This window comes from Taurulus bubalis (genome assembly GCF_910589615.1).
Source record: "Taurulus bubalis genome assembly, chromosome: 19".
Classification (NCBI taxonomy): domain Eukaryota; kingdom Metazoa; phylum Chordata; class Actinopteri; order Perciformes; family Cottidae; genus Taurulus; species Taurulus bubalis.
In genome coordinates this window covers 9,664,594-9,683,173 of record NC_136607.1, presented here as the reverse complement: position 1 = coordinate 9,683,173, position 18,580 = coordinate 9,664,594, and the positions used below count along the sequence as shown (strand labels likewise).

Sequence of the window (18,580 nt, the reverse complement as noted above, 5' to 3'; positions counted from 1 at the left end):
GGATTTGATTTAAATCACTCGAGTTGGAAGAAATTGTACATCTCCCATTCAAAATGAATGGTACTTGAATAAGCACTCTAGATCAAGAGCTTTTCTCCTCAAAACCAGATGTGATACCACATAATCGCACTTTTCCCAAAAGTAGATTAAAGTGTAATGGGGTGATATTAAAACAGAATTTACACTCTCAGCTTCTCTTTCAACCTGTTTGCGTGCATGCGTGATCTCTGCTGGATATTGTGTTATCCAGGCCAATCTTGTTCTCATCCTGTAATCGTGTTAATCAATTCTGTTTTCCTCTGTGTCATGCCTTGTTGTGTTATCCGTATATGTGAATAAACAGGAACATTGATGAACATTGAACACATGAAGCCTCTTATTCACGGCCACCAACTGAGAGGACAATCAGGACAGCTATTCCTGGTCATAAGCCTGAGGGGGCCCTCTGCCTATTACTTTACTAACGAGACAATGCTCAGTGATAGGGCAATTGGTTTTTATAAGCACAAAGCAGGAAGTATTGTCCCGGTTTTCCACTCACTCTCTATGTATTTACAGTGGCAGTTTTAAAGGTCCTGCACTGAAATGTCAACAGGCAACAAAAAACACATCAGAGGTCTCATTTGCATACAAAGTGTATTCATGTGTTTTCACTGGGAATTGTTATGTGTCATATTTGCCCATAATCTATCATTAATCTTCAATCAAAAAGTCGAACATCATATTTGTTATTTGTTTACAAGTTAGACTGAGCAGTAATTATGAACAACAACCTGGTTGGCTGGTAACAGCTTAAATTGAAGCTCAGATCACATTCAATCCAACTCAGATTGGTTGAATGGAAGAGACCAAAAGTGGTCGAGATGTAGAGATTTTCAAAATAAAAATAAAAAATATAGCAATTTCTGTAACAGAAGTATTCTATCTTACCCCTTTGGGTAAAAAAAAACATCTTGCCTCCGACAGATGTTTTTCTTTAAAGATATCTGTGAATATTAGGGAAACCACTGTACACATCTTTTATAACTCTGCCCTCATACGAACAGGCAGAGGGATATTGGAACCCCGACTGGGTTGTGTCAGCTCTACAGTGACAACATCAGATTTACTCACAAGCCATTTATTAATCATTTTGACCGGCCCACTAATTTCCGGGCAGAACCAGGGGACTCCAGTGATGTTTGTGAGGGATGAGTGCATTTAAATCAAAGCAGGATGTAATCAGCCATGCAGGGTGTTGAGCTGTCCCCGGGGGATTTAATACTCCATTATTTAAAGCAGGGTGTAGCAATGTGAAAATAAAACACACACGGGAAAGAGCTGTCAAAACATTAAACTAAAATCTCAAAAAATTGTGATTTCACCAATATAATTCCGCTTAGTCACAATTGCCTCGTTATACATATGGATTTTTGTGTATAGAAACAATTAGAAATTGACACTTTTATCATAAAAATGGTTGTCCTTTCAAACTTTTTATTTTCTCTTATCTAACAATGCACCTTTTACTTTTGATCCTTCTTATAAAGTTTGACAGTTTCAGCCTAAAGGCTAAGCCTAAAGTCTCAAACTCTGCTGTTGTTCCCTCTAGAGTCGTCATACACATAGTGAATAATTGTTTTTTGTTGGAAGATAATGAGCCTGTAAGCCCTGACCTTTGGTGAATCATCCTAATGTACAGTCTACGTTTTCAGAATAACGGGTGAGTCTATGTCCTGGAAAAGCCATTGTGCAACTGCAAGATAGCCGGTGCAAGTCCCCAGATGATCAGGAAAGGATGTTGGACAGGGAAAGTGATGTTCTTATCTCACCCATTTACTTTACAGGAATCACTGCTGCTCTCTGGTGTGTTTGTCTTGCAAGATTGTAGAGAAAATTGCATGCTCGACAACTTTCTCCAGATAGAAAAAAATAAATAAGAAAAGTTAAACTGTCAAACAATTCAAACCACCAAAGTTGCAGTTTGTAATCTTAAACTCATCCATATTTGAAGCCTTGTATTTATAATGTGGGTCACACTGCCATCTACTGAAAGGTAACGTCTACCTCCAGTGCATGTGCTCCACTGGACCGCATGAAGTGAAAATTAATCTATTTGTCTTTCTACTCCTCTTTCTCTTGTTCTTCTTATTCATCTATGTATTATCACAATTCTACACCACTTGCTGCTTTCATATAACAACAGCTTTCTAAGTATTATTTGTATTATTCACCCTTTTATTTTTAAGTCAATTCTGAGGCAACTACAGATATGATCATAAAAAACATGACTGTTGCCTATTCCCAGACATATTTATTTTCTTTGCTCGCAGTTGAGTGGTGAGGTGGGCTGCATGCAATCAACTATAATGAATGCAATAATGAATTTGACATTTACAATATGTCAAATTTCCTATAGAAAGGAAATGAAACTCCTTAAATAAACGACTTTAGAAACGAAAAACAGCAAATGAGCCAATTTGCTGTTGTTGGAGACAAGTGTTTTATTCATATTTCATAAATATGATGGTGTTTACCGGTACTTGAGACGGTACAAAGTAGCTCAGCTTGTTTAATGGCTGCTATATTTGTAGCTGTGATAAAGTCTATATTGAGCTTATAATATATTAAGTGTGGACCTCTTGGGAATGACAGTGGAAATAGTATGGTTATACTTTGATATTAATAAGACTTTTTGTCAATATCATGTTCACTAGTTTTAAAAAAAATCACACTGTAATACGTTTCCTGAGATAGATTTGAAATCAGCTGTACGCCCGTCAGTTATTGAGCGAAATAATGATAAATCATAAGTGTATTGTATATTATATCAACGAGTAGTTAAGTCAAACCTGCAATGTCTCTCACCGTGGTGCTGAAACATTCAAACACTTCTACAATATACGGCCCCTCCCTTTCCCTCAGTGATGAAATGTCTTACATTAGAGAGTGAGTTATTTGGGTCCTCAGCAAAGAAAACAAAAGCGAGGAATGAATGGAAGTTTAAATCAAGTGTTCCAACCAATCGAGCAAATCAATAAATTCCATGTGAAAATGTGTTTTCATAACCTCGCTACCTCAAATTAGTTCTCCATTGATCATCTTATTCTAGAAATGTAGTTTTCTGGATGTCTACTGAAGCACTTTGATGTTGTTCCTATTGGCTGGCCAGAAACAGTCATGCCATTAATTGGGATTCCTGAGCAAAGAAACTGCACCACTTGTGGATGTACTTAACCAACACGGCTGGAGGAAAGGTCAAAGAGTCACTCAATCAATCAATCAATGGCTGCTGCTGCTGGACTTTCATGGCGATAGTTCTGACATAATGTGTGTCACGGATTGAAAATAAACAAACAGATGGATATATGTGCACAATCTCTGTTCCTTTGAGGTTTAAATATATTAATCACTTAACTTGGTTTCCTATAATAAGGTGCAAAGTTCAAAATCCCCATTGGACTGGGGGAAAAAAACACTGTTGGTTCCAGGCTGCAAATTGTTGTGATCCTTTTTAACAACTGTCACGTTCCCAAGAGAGCCAGTATTCCCGCGAATAGTAACTTATATCTGCTAATTGCTTTAGCACCATCACAATAGCTTACTACCAGCTTGCTGTTTTGCAGTTTCATGACTAGTAGAACATATCGCTAATATAAATCATCAAACATTAAAGTATCAGCGGAAGCAATAGCATCTTTCCACACACAGAGATTCCAAAATACATCAAATCAACAAGATGAGCAGCAGACTGTGTTAAACAAGATGTTTGCAAGACAAGTATGAATGAGTATGTATGAATGACTAAAGTGTCATTGTCAGCACATATGCACAGAATATTTTCCAAACAAACCTTATTTGATCGCTGTCGGCATGAACAAACTTAGAGAAACAAGCCATCAGGCACATGTTGACAGGATTTGTAAATTAAGTTCACTCTAAAACAAATTTAGAAAAACAGCACACATGGTCAAATGCACAGGTGAGCAGATAGTTTGTGCACAACCTTGAGAATCTAGTTAAGCTTTGATCATATTTTCACATTGAGTAGCAATTGAGTCAGCAAATCCTGGTCCACATGGACTATATTTTATAAACAGCAGTGCCCAAGGCTCAAACTTGTGTTTGACTTAAATTCCTTGCAACATTACAGCATTACTCTCTGAGTTCAGAGAGTCCAGCTCTCCATGTGCATCAGACAAACTCGTATGTTCAGACTATAGTGAACAGAACAGACAGTACAGGTCTGGGATCATAACAACATTAAGTAGTCTGTGTGATAAATCAAATCCCTTAGCAGAGGGTATGTGACATTTAGCTCCATGGTATTCAGGTTGCACATGCATGACCAAAATGGTGTGTTCTTAAGAAAGGAAAGAATGACCCTAGTTCTGACAAGATCTATCTTTAACCAGGCTGAAACTAACACCAATAATTCATTTAATTTCAGAGCCAATCACAATCTCCCACTTGATCTTTTCTCTCATCAGACCGGTGATTATAGCTGATTTCCCGGTTTCTTTCTTCTAAAGGTGCAGTTCAATCCCAGGTTAGTGTGTACTTTTCACCTCACTTTTGAAGGGGTCTAATCTTCCATTTCATAGTTAATTCTCAAGGAAAGAGTTGCGAGTCTGCAACTGATTCCTTTTCTCCTTTTGAAGAGTATCAATTGTATACTCCAATGTGGTTTCGATCTCAGAACGGCAATGAGACAGCTCTAATCAATGGAACAAATGACCTGCTATTAGCCACTGGCCAGGGCTCTGTGTCTCTTCCTTCTCTGGTTTCAGTGCTCATGTGCACACAAAGGCAAATGCATGCAACTCTTTGCACATCAATGAGCTAGCTATATCACTGCTTAATGATTTACGCAGCATGTAACGGCATCACTGCGTTATACAAATAAGACAATACAGCAAGTATAGCTTTTCTGTCTTGTGCCAGTGGTATTGTTAGCACTCAAAGTTCAATCCATCCATTTAATTTTGGTTCTACAAGGTTGGGTTGCAAGCTTGGAAAACCTTCAAAATTAAGGTGACCAGAACTGCCTGATGCCCAAACCACCTCAACTTCCTCTGGATGTCTGAGCTTCTTACCCTATTTCTCAGGCCCAGACACCCTACTGAAGAAACTCCTTTCAGCTGCTTGTACCCGCAATCTCATTCTGGTTACTACCCAAAGCTCACGACCATAGGTAAAGGTTGAAACCTCTCCTCCTCCGATACCTTCATAGCTTTTTTGTCAAAGATAAATGTGTGTTCTTCATGTGTTTTCCTTAGTATTTTGCTAATTGCTCCATCTGATCATTTGTAAAAAAAAAAAAAAAAAAAGCATTGGTTCTGTAAACATGTTAGAAATAGTTTGTTCCAAACCAACAAGTGGCAACTTCTGTGTATGCATCATATTTAATAAATAGAAGAATGTATTGTCGTCTTTTAAATGTTGACAGTTTCTGTAGTCTGCAGGGATGCAAGATGATGGGTGTGATGTGGCAAGGATCATATGCAAGAAAGCTTTTTGAAAAACGGAAGGTGACAGCAGGATATGTGGGTGTGCATGGAAATACCACCCTCAAGACCAACCCAAGTAGAAAGTCCCCCCGATGCATATTTGATGAGAACACTGTCTTTTCTCTACATTTATCATGAGTGCCTGTAGGCAAAAAACAATGTCAGTCAGTAAGAGAGCTGAGGTGACCAGAGTTCTGGCTAAAGCAACAGAGACGTTCCTGGAAGATCAAATGTGGAGGAGAGGAGTTGCATATTAAGGAAATACAGAGGGCTTTGTCAGGGGACTTGAGAAGTATGTTCAGTCAGTCAGAATGCAAATTGGTTCAAGACAATGACATAGTATGTTGTATGTATTGCTGTGAATGGGCAAGAAATTAAAAGATGTATTGATATTTCTGAGGATAAACTGGTCCTTTTACAGTTTTGTTGCACCATGTTATGGAGGAAGGTAGCATGTGATAATGCAGATGGTGAAATGAATTTAGTCCAGAGAGCTGCGCGAAAACATCGCAAGGGTCATTATGAAGCTGGATCATTAAGGTAAAAATTATCTTAATAATGGGAGACTTGATGATGTAATAGAGGCAATGTTTCCATTTTAAAACCAGGGAAAGGATGCCACTGCAACGGTTATGTTTAAGATCATATAGAGAGAGGGTAGTGAATGTTTTCAAGCTGGAGAAGCAGGTTGGTTCAAAAACATTATATGAGGTTTCATTCTCTAAAAGTATGTGTTGAAACATGCAGGAGACCAGACAAGCTATAAAATAAGACAGATATGAGAGAATAAAACACCAATATGTGATTTATAGGCTATTCACCGAGACCATGAGCCTGCATGTTACATACTAAAAGTACTATGGAGGCATTCGAGAACAGGTGTAAGGAGTTAAGATGTACAAGGAGAGCCTGAGGTTCACCCAGAGAAACCGAAAGAAAAGGGCAGCTCTGTGAGCACGGCATGTCAGGAGGTGGAGATGAAACGTCACACAGCCTGCTGGCCAGGCTTTAGAACAGTATTATCAGATCCTAAACAGGTCTATCAGTACTGGGGAAGAGAATAAAGGATGATTGTGGAAAGTCAAAGTTTAATGATGAGGTTCAAAAAGCCCAAATGAGAAGTGAGAATTGCACCTGCAGATTTTATACAGAAAAACTATTGCTAGTTTTTACCAGAGGTAACACCATTACAGGTATTTTCTTCAGCAGATGCACTAACAGCACTGCTAGGGGATGATCTTTGGTCAGACCTGAAAACGTTTTTCAGCTTTTAGTGGCTCTGAATTGAGTGGATGGGAGTGCTTTGTGCTTTTGCAGATGAGTTGGCTACGGTGTTGCTAATGTGGCAGGTAAGGAATAGAGTGAGATGATGTGGATTTGAAGCTGCGATCTGAAAGCGGTAAATAGGAGAGGAAACAACTAGGAGATGGCAGAAGGAGTGGGGGAAGGAGAGTATAAGGTATGTCAGTGTTTCAGCAGGGGACACATTCTGTAGGTAAGTGATTTGGCAATAAAGATAATTAAGACTCAGACACTGTTTTATAAGCTACAGTTGAGCTCAGGGATTTGCTCCCATTTAGACATAAGAGCAATGTGAGCTCAAGCACTGCTGTTGGTCAATAACACCTGGGTTTTATAGTTGGCTTTCTAATTTAAAGCAACGTTGTTTGGTATACTGTAGGTCAGATCTCTGTGCAGACAAGGCCATAGTCACACATTTCACATGAATTTAATTTAGCATAAATTTGATTTATTCAGTACTGTTCAACATATTTTCTGTCAGGTTATTTCCCACAGGATCGTCCCAATGCTGTTAAAGCCTTCTTCAAGTTGCCAGGATTATAACTGAAGTGTGGCAAACCGGAATTAATCGGTAGTTTTAACTTGTGGCGTCTTGTTGCTGTATCTTCTCCACAAGTCTACACCTCAGTGTAAAAAGAGAACGTGTAGTGTTCATTACAAACGGTTGGAGGCAGTGATGCACCAATGGGGCTATTGGCCTGCTGCGCAGCTACACGAAGAAGAGAAAGTAGTTAGAGAATAATTATCCCTCGATTTTACCTGACAGGCAGCACATTCTAACCTATGTGAGCAATAACTTCGAAATGATTTACCAAAGTTAACCGCCATGTACATCAGCCATGGCCCTTGGTGTGGCGTTAAGATGACATAATTTGGTTAAACTCATCAAGGACCGAACAAACCCCGGAAGAAAGGCTTGCCTGACAGGTTAAACTGAGGAAATAAAACCTCCCTTTGTTGCTCACAATTTTTTTTAGGTTTTTGACTCATGTTATTTATTGGTCTTGACCACAGAGGCAGATGAGAAAACGTGGACGGCGTTAGCTTCATTCTCTGCCCAATGTTAAATTCAACCGCGTTGACAGTTTGACAGTTAGTTGGCGTTAATCAATACAAACGACGGAGTTGGGAAACACAACGTTATAGCTATAAAATGACAGAACGCTCCTCGTTGTTGCTCCGTAAACAATTAGCAGGTAAGTTTGCTAACTTGCTACTGGACCTTATTTCACTGCACGTGAGGCTCCAGTCGCACCAGAGCCACCGCTGCGTTCAACGTGAACGAGCCGTTTGGTCAGTTTATGTTCTTACGTACGGACACCGCGAGGGACAACAACTAAGTGCACGTGTAACGTTACAGACGAAGCGTAGCAGACAGCTGGGAGAGTATGAGTCAGGCTAGTTGTTGCTCAATAACCAGTGACACGGGCCACTAATTACGTACGTTGGATATTCAGCTAACTAAGCATTGCTAGGTTGACAGCAGGGGCACTGATTTAACTTACCTCATGCTAATGCCAATACATTTGTAAGTATAGTCAACGTACTACTCGTGTTGATGTAGTTAGTGTGACTAAAACCTGAGTTTCAACTGCTTCCGTCCACATTACGTCAGGCTAATTGCAACTTATTTTCCAGAGCTCAACAAGAACCCAGTGGAAGGCTTCTCTGCCGGTCTCGTCGATGACGATGACATCTATCAGTGGGAAGTGGTTGTCATTGGACCTCAAGACACGATATTGTGAGAGAAATCCCTTTGCCAGTGGACTTATTTTCGCTCATAAACCCCACTGTTTTTAACCGTATATTAAGTCACACTGTACATTAACAATAACTGTACATCCTATTTGTCATCTGTAGTGAAGGAGGTTTCTTCAAAGCCACACTAACTTTCCCCCGTGACTATCCTCTGAGGCCTCCCAAGATGAAGTTCGTCACAGAAATCTGGCATCCAAATGGTGAGGACTAACTGACCGGGCTTCTGTTGCTCTTATTATTCTATATCAAAGAAAGTAATCCATACATTTTAGTCTGCAGCTGGTGTGAAAACGAATATCAGGGTAGCCTATGGAAATAGCCATAAATGGCTATAACAGTCACTAAGACCTTTATACTCCATTGCAAAACAGTTAACATTATTGGAAAATGTTTAACATTGGATTCTGTTTTTTTAGTATCTGCTATAATGTAGATGTGAATAAATTTTTTGCTTCATTTCGGCGGAATGGACACATTTTCTGTGTTGGTATTTTGATATTTAAACACAGGCCACTAGTTGCCTTGAGGGTTTTAGTTTGCAGTTGCAGTTCTGTGCTAAAGATGCCTCGACAAGAGTCTCTCACTAAGTGGCTTCACAATTAAATGTGTTAGGTTTGACTTTTTGCAGAGTGCAGAGCTGCAGTATGGAACCTGATCTTCTGCTTTAGTACAAACGTGTCAGTAAGGCTGGGCAATAAGGGCCAAATCTATAATCATGTTATAGGTCATTTCATATCTCAAAAACAATATACAAATATATCGCAATACAGCAAATTTTCTGGTAATTCAATAGAAAGTCAATGTACCACATGGTAACGCCTATTTAGTCCTGTTTGAATAAATACTTTTCGAACAAAAAGTACTTTGTATTTTCTAAAAAAAAAGTTTCAGGTAAAATTCTAAAGATGCAATATTTTCTTCTATACACTGACTAATACATGCACATAAATACAGACTCAGATTAAGACAATGGTTTTATTTAACTACACTGGGGTGTTCCCAGCAGAATTCTGATCAATTCAGGCTTTTTGAAATGTTTTCATTATTATCAATTTATATGACAAAGTTGTGTACCACGTTATCTCATGTATTGATTTCACCACAATGTGATTCCGTTGAAATTGTTAGATTGAATTATCGGCCAGTTCTACATGTCCGTAATCTCTGTGTATTCCTGTTTGTCTACTAGTGGCAAAAAATGGAGATGTCTGCATCTCCATCCTGCATGAACCTGGTGAGGACAAGTATGGCTATGAGAAGCCAGAGGAGCGCTGGCTGCCAATCCATACAGTTGAGACCATCATGATCAGCGTTATCTCCATGTTGGCAGATCCCAATGGAGACTCTCCCGCCAATGTAGACGCAGCTGTAAGTGCCCACTGTCTCCTAAAATCGCTCCCAAGCTGGGCTCAGTTATTTTTCACCAGTGATGCTTACTGTACTTTCCAGACTTAATTTGAACCTGAGTATTCACAGTGAAGTCTTTGTTGGGTTCAAAGGCGTTGTAGCTTTATTCAGAGGAGCGGCCTCGAGACAGAAAAAGGCAACCGTTCAAACTCAAGTTTAAAATGCTGTGTTGGGACTTTTTTTTTTTTTTGAGCAAAATGTGTGGCCAAGAATTAAGTAGAAAGAAAGGACATTAGGATGTAATGGTAACTCTAAAGTGATAGTTGATAGAGTTTGTGTTCTATCCTGCAGAAAGAGTGGCGGGAGGATCCTAGAGGAGTTTTTAAGAAGAAGGTGGCCCGCTGTGTGCGGAGGAGTCAAGAGATGGCGTATGATTAAGGCCTTACTCCCGCCCTCAACACAGTAAGTAGCACCGCCTGTCAGGATTCATCGTAGAGTGATCGCACACAGTTGAGTTACTGTTGCTGCTCATCGAGCTGATGTTTTTCCTTGTGAAACCAGACCAGCAAAGAGCCGTAGGTTTACACAACATTAAACCACAATGATGACCAAACCTCCGTGTTTATTTTGTTTCAGATTGGAACTGGATAGGGGATTTGACAACTGGTTACACTTTGGCTCGATGACCACGGGGCCCTCAACTAGTCACCGAAACAAGAAAAAGACTCGCAGGAACAGTTTAAAAATTCATATTTCTCTACTAATTTTGCAATTTGAGGGTTGATATTTATAAATGTTGCTGACTGGCAGGGGCATTCATGCTGCCATGGGTTAAATTGTCCACCATCAATTGCACCAGACACTTAGTGGTCACGCATCCACATTTCCCTTACAGGAAGATTAATTACACAGCCTAATACTTTCTCTAATGTACATACGCGTCAGATTTCTAGCAGGAATCCTCGTTGATAAATGCAACATTTTGTTATTTAGTTTACATTTATATTGACCTATTTATTTAGAGTGAGGCTGTTTTAAGATGCATATCATCTGTTAGAGGTTTTTGTTTATTTTCAACCTGCCACACTGAGCCATTCAGTCCACAGCTATTTTAGTCAAATATGCAATTTTGCAATATTTACAGTCACACTGGCCCTCATTTCCCTGCACACCCTAAGTGTTCTGCAGAGAACGTGGTCCTTCTCTCCCTGATGGGCAAACTTATCACCCAGCGCTGCCTTAACGTGGACTGCCAGCAAAGGAAACGTATATCTGCGATAAAATTGCATCTGAAGGCCTGTTTAGAATCCAGAAAAAAAAAAACTTGTGGGCAAACCAAAGAGAATACACACCAATAAATATATATATATATAAATATATATATATATATATATTTTAACGAACATGCTACATTTTTTTACTCGTGTAAATATAAACTGTTTGTCCTTGCTTTGATAAACTGTCAATACGCTTTTGAACACTGCATGTGTACAGAGAAAATGCATTCACCTTGCCTCTGGGAGAGGCGGTATGTTGATATTGTACAGCACTTGAAATAGGCCTTTTTGACAGAAGACATTTTGACATGTCGCAGGAGATGCACAGGTGTATAATAATGGCTTAATTCCATTTAGCGGCTCCAGTTTCAGGGTCCTAGTTCCACTCACTTTCACTGTACTTTAACACTTGTACAGAATGTAGCTAGTAAGTTATCAGTAACACTTATTTTTCTCCTGTTAAGTCAAAATGTCTGCTATAGTAAAGACCTATACCACCTACAAAATGATCTGCTGATCAAGTGACTCAGAGCCACACAACCGTGATTTGTATGATTTAGTATGGACATCCGTTGAATAACAGGTATGCAGAGGCACCCACTTAATGAACTTTTCATTGTGAAAACTAGTAATAAACCATATTGTGGACATGTGAGCGAGTGGTGAAATGTTTCTACACCTCCACTATACAACTTGGTCTTTATCTAAAACAAATGTCTAAGTCAGTAAATTTAAACTTTTCAGATTGAAATTTAAACTGTTTTAAATGTGAAGTGCTATATAAACAAAACAGTTCCACATCATTTTCCAATCATGATTACTTTATTGAATTAAGAACCAGCTCAATATGGTCAACATCCAAACGAGTAAAGACATTTCCGTAAACTTAGATTATAAAATCATTTCAGCAACAAAAGGAGCAGACCCCACCAAAAGAAAAATCCATCCATCTTGCAGGTGTAGAGTAGAAACAGAGTCCTGAGTCGTTTACTGTCCAGGAGCTGACAGACTTTTGTTCATGAACTGCCTTTTGACAAAGCACACCCACCACTGGAAAAGAAAAAAAAAGAGAATAACATATGTCAAGAAAAGTATCTGGAGCAAGAATTCATTAGTCACAAAACATGCAACAGATTGTTTTAATGCTGAAATACATTTAGAGCTCCAACATCCTGTACTCAATATGTTGATATACATTATATTGATACAATGGCTGTGCTCCATCAACCAAACCTGGACGTACTTACAGGCTGCTGTTGACCCTTGATCAGCTATAGCGTTTCGACAATGCCCCCTCATAACAATGTGTGTATAAAACTGTTGTGTAACATTGGACTCACCTTGCTGGGTTTGTCTGTCTGGGGATCAAACACGCGATCACATAGCCTCAAGCCGGTCTCCTGGCGGATCTGCTGGAGGTACGCCCTCATAGTCTCTGGAAAAGGTTACGGAGACAGTATTATCATCACAGCCACCAACAACAGTTTTAGACACTTACTGTGGAGAAATGTCACAGGATAACATTTCATTTGTTACTGGGATCAAATTGTTTACCTCCCACCTTTTTAATATTTTCTTATTGTTCCAAAAAAAGGAGAAAAAAAAGCCAGAAATGAAGGGTAGACATAGTTGTGACTATGCCTAATGCAAAGACAGCATGGAAGTTGTGTTGATTCAGTAAAATTGACATGTCAGCCACTACCTAACATCTTTAGTGATGATGGGGTCAGCATGGCTATTTTGGGATTGTTATTACTTTGGGCTCGGTATTTAAAAAAATATGACACGGGTACATGGATACCGTATACTGGACAACAGGGAAGTGAAACAGCATTAGACCTCGGGGATGGTGCTGGTTCTTACCGTCCTCTTGCTTGTTTGCAGGTTTCACATACATAGCATTGAGAGGGAAGCCAGGTTCTCCAGGAATGGGGAAGTTAGTGATGCCCAGAGTGTACATCTCCTTCTCTCCCTGGTTCCTGGAGCTGCACTGTAAACAGCAACCAAACACACCAATGCAAAGGGTTAGACAGAGCACCTGTTTGAAGGAATTAACACACATTTTAATAGGCATTTAAGCAATTAATTCCTCCTCCCATTGTGTAAGGAAAACAACACAGTCTACTAATTTAATGACTCATTAAAATCCCTTTGCTAACCCCGAGTAGATTTTTAGCACAATCCTGTAAATTGCTGATGCTAATATTATGAAGCCAGTGTAAAGTCCAGATTTTCACCACCAACTCTGTCCATTAACAAATGTGTGAATTACCTTCTGTAGCCTCTTCAAGCATTCAGAAATGTACAGTGTGACATAGATCAGTGTCCTGTCCGCCTCATTCTGAAAACACACAAAAACCATGAATGTTAATCAGTACAGTTCCAGCCAGGTCTCCAGAGCAAATATGCACTGCTGAGGGGAACGGGAAGAAGCAAGTTGGGGCATGTGGAGGAATCAAAATACACAGCTGCTTCAAGACAGAGAGAGACAGGGAAGAGAAAACACTGAGTAACAGGCATACTAGTGAGGTACATACTTGTTTCTCACTGTCAAGCTAATTTAAAACTGTGTGGTTCCCTGTCAAATATCTACAAGCACACAGTTCTTAAGTTTGGCATCTTTGGTCACTTTAAATGAGGGATGAATGCAAGCTGCCAATACAGGTGACACTACACAACGTACCTTGATTTCATAGTTCTTAAAGAAAACATTGGCCTTGAAGTAGTAGATGGCCTCATCGATGATGTCTGACTCGATACCTGAAATGGAAAAAGAGGAATCGGTGAATAAAAGGCTCTCGAATCAATTCATAATGATGAATGAGAGAATTTACATTTAACAAGTGTTGTCAAACTATGTGCATCACTGCAGGTCATTTCCTGTTTCGGGCAGCACATATCCGTTTTTAATGTGTGATTTAGTTCTATTTTGGATTTGTCACATACAGAATCTGAGAGGGACACTCAGCTTGACAGACAGACAAGCTGGAAGCCACAACAAGACACGAATGAAGAAGTTGAACTCTCTGCACTCTTCGGACCATATATGGAGGTGAAGCCAATCCGTGTATCAGGGACGTGTCGTAACAAGGTAACGGGTGAGACTCCATTAACGCACAAACTAAACATAACGTGTGTTTCTGTAGTGAACCTTACCGTCTCCTCTGGCAGGTCCCTTGAACTGGGTTTTAAGAGGAAGCAAAGCCATGTTCCCCACCATTCTGGTGTCGGGGACCATCAGGCTGGAGTGATACGCCTTTAAAGAAGAAAAAAAGAGGAAAAAGTTGCTTTCAAGTAGTTTTATATTTACCAGGTAACGTTACATTCCTGGCAGGTAGCGTCAGTGACATTTCTGCTACGGCTCCTTCCGCTCAAACAACTATGCCATCACGATACAGCGTTTTATAGACACTAAACAATGAAAATGTTGCAGAAAAAAAAATCACAACGAAGACTTTATGATGTCGGGCATGTAAAAACATCACTACATCGCGAGCAAAAGCTAACATAGCTAGCGTTAGCTAGTGATACTCGTCATCACAGCTAGCGTCAACTCGGAGGCCCTCGTGTGAACCAGAGTTTATGCGCATTTCTTTCTGCTCGAAACCGCACAACAGGAGCTTCTGCTCGTCAATAATCGTGTAGAGTTTACTCACCGGCATGTTGAGTGATAAATATCAGTCCAACTGCTCAGCGAGAGGAAAACAGTAGCACGGAAGGACCCAGCTTCCGCCCGTCCCACCCTTCAGCTTTACAGGAAGTGGCTACGTGTCCTGTCGCGTACCGTCCACACGGCGGCGCTAGCGTACCAGTTTCATTCACACCGGAAGTCAAGTTGAATATTTTGTCATATTTTATTTAAAAATATAGCATTAATACATGTATTTACAAACTACTCTTTACAATTAGACTTGGCCCTGAAATAATGAAACATGAATGGGTTAAAATCCCCCCAAATCTCTAAAAGGACTGCAACAAAAACTTCTGAACATGAACGATACATGGTATTGATCTTCGTCTTTGCCCCACACATGCCCCTTTTTTGTTGTCCTTGTAGTTCCATGCTATTCTGCATCTGGAGTTGATATCGGGAATCCTGGTTCTTCGTCATCCTTGAACTATAATTTTTTTCAAAACTCGTCTGTTTTTTTGCAGAATTCCTGCAGTCGCTCGACTCCTCAGCTGTCCACTTTGTCTTGAAACGCCTCATCATAATTTAGGTTATCAGGGTCTTCATCAGCCTCCTGTAGAACAAGTAAGGATGTAAATAACAACACAAGGAATAATGCAATAATTATAATAAATGATATTTTATTGCATTTGTTTTTTGTTCGTTTCTTTACCCTTGGCTCCTTAAATTCCAGGTCCTCTCCATACTGGATAGAGAAGTCAATATTTTGCAGTACTATGTTAATACCTTCCTCATCTGTGCGGTCAAAAGGCAGGAATCTCACCATACTGTAGTCATCAATCTGTACACAGAGACATTTTTTTAAATTCTGATCCAAAATTAAACGTAGTATCAAATGAAGGCCTTCACTTACCAGACCACAGATGGCTTTAGTCAGATTCTTGAACTTTTTGCTTCTGATGTGATCCACGTTATCTTCCATCATTGAGTACATATCTGGGTCCAGGTACCTAGTAAAAAAACAAAGCAAAACACAATGTATGCTGATTCCACACTAAACACTTGTTTAACTTGTAAGCTTTTCAAGAATTCTGGAAAAAAATAAGGCTTTCTTTTTACTACGTTTATTTATTATTTTTTTATTAGTTCAGACTATTCTGTAAAAGTAACATTCAAGTAACGATAACCCTTCCTTTATTCGTGTCTAAGTAGTAACATTAAGGGTAATCATTAGTGAAGTTTTATGTGAACTGAAGACACATAGCATTGCTATGTCTGTACCCTTACAGCACTTACTTCTCAATCTCCTTCTTGGCTTTGGGACTAAGCAGGTCCATTTTTGTCATGATGCTTATTTGAGGGATCTCCAATAACACCATGGCACTCAGGGCAGCCATGACTCCTGAGAGGAACTGTGTGTGGAGAGGAGGGAAGATGTGAGACTCCATGTTTGCTTTCATTAAAAAATGAAGTGCGCCCCGTGTGCTCAGGCACACGTAGGAACCAAATAAGCAGATGAAGCCACTCAAGAGATTGTCTGTTACCTTGAAAGACTCCACCATGAACTGGGAGTCTACCAGAAAGACCCCACACACCCGAAACTCCCGCTGCTGGAGCTCCTCCACCAGCTGTTTCATTACAGGGAGGTGTGTATAAAGTTCAATCTGACCTGCAAAAGAAGCTACATGTCAAAACTGTGCTAGAGCTGTAAAATCATAGCTCCAAAACTGGGGCAATGCTGTATCTATTCAGTGCCAACAGTAATTAATTAGCACATGTCGTAAAGAAAACATGACAGATCTTATTTTAGGATATCACGCCCCTTGTTTTCTTTCTTAAATTAATTCATGCTCTTTTTATTATTACTATTGTAATTACAATGTGCATTAACAAAACACACCTCATCCCATTTCACCACCCATTACAACTCTTCACATACTGGGCCAGCACAAACAAAGTGGGCACATTGCACTTGCTCCAGTATGTGTCTGACAAGATGTTTACCTGGACAGTCGAACAGTATGTAGTCATCCTCCACATGACCCAGGCTCTCATCCAGCCAGTCAAAGTTGTTGGCGAAGTACTCCATGCAGAAGACCAGGCCTCCGTTAGGGCCAAATCTGAGAGAAGGGTCCTCCATTACATCATCCACCTGGATGAGCTCACGGATGTCTGCAGACACAAAAACAGTGAGATTGTCGTGTAAGTATACTAAAGGTAATAGCAAGTAAAACATGTTAGCATGTAATTCAGAACATATCTATCATAACATTGTGCTGTACAGTAAAGAAGGAATCATTTGTAACACACTACAGTACATAACGCTACATTTAAATTAAAAACACTCCCCAATTTAGGGTGCATTGTTTTGTACTGTTTTGTCTTGTTAAGTTGACCATCTGTGTGGTCATACTAAACTGTATCCTAGTTGAGTATGTTAGTGTACAGTATGCAAAACAAAATAATGTATATATCCACCCATCCATCCATAATTAGAAAACCACATCTCAATGTTTCAGTGGTTTCACTGTAAAGCTTGATTAGACCTAAAACACCATCTAAACCCATATCCATGTAACAAATTAACACAACTCTTTAATTTCTTCTTACAATTGTGTCTATATTGTGTACTATAATAATTGTATAAAACTAAAAACAAGCTGTATTCACCTGCCAAGACGGGGTAGTCAAAGTGCTCAGCTGCTGGGTCCAGATTGACTACATGGGCTGAGCGGTTCATGTTCGCCAAGTGCTGGATCATGGTGGAGCAGTAGGTACTCTGAAATGTAAAATAAAAGGCAAGTCAAACTTGAACTGGATCGATGTGGCTGTGACAATAAGACAACCTCATGCCTTAGCACGTCGCTTTAGCCGCCTAGCATAACAAGGCATGTCAGCACGTGTGACTAAATGGCTGATAACGTACCTTCCCACTCCCCGCCGGGCCCATCACGAGCTGCGCATAACGAGGCATGCTGCCTCAATGAGCAGGTGTTGTGGTCAAGTGAAATAACTCTATTCGCTGACAGTAGCTAGCTATGTTATGTACTGATGGATGCCTTAGCAATTCGTCTTCTTCTTCTTCTTCTTCTTCTTCTTCTTCTTCTTTTTGTTTTCAGGGATGTTCACACACTCGTCGTAAGGCCCATTACTGCCCCCTACCCCTAGGTGGCACCCCTGGCAGTGTCGATAAAAGCGTAAACAGGAGCGCAGAAGAAGAAAAAGGCGAAGAGGAGGAGGAAGCAACAAACTGAAACAGTATGCAGGACTGCTGCAACTCTGCTTCTTATATACAAACCAAAACTGCTGCGAAACAAAACTCGTTGCCAAACCTGCACAAACAGGCTTCTCGTACACGGTATATTCCCGCCACGGCAACTGTACTGCTTCTTGCGTGCTCCTCAAATCTGTCTTGAAAATGTCTCGATGCTCAAAAGAGTGAATAGAGTTGGCAAGTCGAGCCACACACAGGACTCACGGGGAGGTCATCGTCATATCTTGCGCTGCCGGGCACGTCACGTAGACTTACATTTGCTCGATTGTGCTCTTGTGTTGAACGACTCTTTAGCTGTTGCTCGCAGCGGCTGGACCCGACCGTTGGTTGGACCCAGGACCAACCGTCGGTTAACCAGGCTCAGGGGGAAGCGTTAGCTATGGTTATGATTTAGCGTTAACTACAGGCGATTACTGGCCAGGTTGAGCTCGGATTTAGAAGACCAGCCATTTGTGTTTCATCGGTGTGTAATAATAACCATCTCAAGCGGCGGGTGTGCTTT

The 18,580-nt window shown here is 40.2% G+C and overlaps 3 protein-coding genes across 5 annotated transcripts; 1 reads left to right on the top strand and 2 right to left on the bottom strand.

Moving 5' to 3' along the window:
* The first annotated feature begins 7,819 nt into the window (after positions 1-7,819).
* ube2g1b (ubiquitin-conjugating enzyme E2G 1b) lies at positions 7,820-11,826 on the top strand. Its single transcript, XM_079235443.1, has 6 exons — positions 7,820-7,987; positions 8,430-8,532; positions 8,652-8,749; positions 9,739-9,917; positions 10,248-10,358; positions 10,533-11,826. The coding sequence occupies exons 1-5, from the start codon at positions 7,945-7,947 to the stop codon at positions 10,332-10,334; spliced, it is 510 nt and encodes a 169-aa protein (XP_079091569.1). The 5' UTR covers positions 7,820-7,944; the 3' UTR covers positions 10,335-10,358; positions 10,533-11,826.
* A 156-nt stretch (positions 11,827-11,982) lies between these two features.
* On the bottom strand, positions 11,983-14,924 carry arpc3 (actin related protein 2/3 complex, subunit 3). Its single transcript, XM_079235708.1, has 7 exons — positions 14,830-14,924; positions 14,330-14,429; positions 13,857-13,933; positions 13,446-13,514; positions 13,037-13,163; positions 12,514-12,608; positions 11,983-12,223 (listed from the first exon to the last, which is right to left on the bottom strand). The coding sequence occupies exons 1-7, from the start codon at positions 14,833-14,835 to the stop codon at positions 12,161-12,163; spliced, it is 537 nt and encodes a 178-aa protein (XP_079091834.1). The 5' UTR covers positions 14,836-14,924; the 3' UTR covers positions 11,983-12,160.
* Positions 14,925-15,014: 90 nt separating this feature from the next.
* On the bottom strand, positions 15,015-17,895 carry gpn3 (GPN-loop GTPase 3). Of its 3 annotated transcripts, none has more exons than XM_079235395.1 (8): positions 17,731-17,895; positions 17,475-17,583; positions 16,809-16,976; positions 16,349-16,473; positions 16,101-16,216; positions 15,718-15,814; positions 15,517-15,645; positions 15,015-15,417 (listed from the first exon to the last, which is right to left on the bottom strand). In XM_079235395.1, the coding sequence occupies exons 1-8, from the start codon at positions 17,776-17,778 to the stop codon at positions 15,352-15,354; spliced, it is 858 nt and encodes a 285-aa protein (XP_079091521.1). In that variant the 5' UTR covers positions 17,779-17,895; the 3' UTR covers positions 15,015-15,351. The 3 variants fall into 3 exon arrangements, with proteins under 3 accessions (XP_079091521.1, XP_079091520.1, XP_079091522.1); XM_079235396.1 differs by having other exon boundaries at positions 15,377-15,417; positions 15,591-15,645; XM_079235394.1 differs by having other exon boundaries at positions 15,517-15,814.
* Positions 17,896-18,580: the final 685 nt, after the last annotated feature.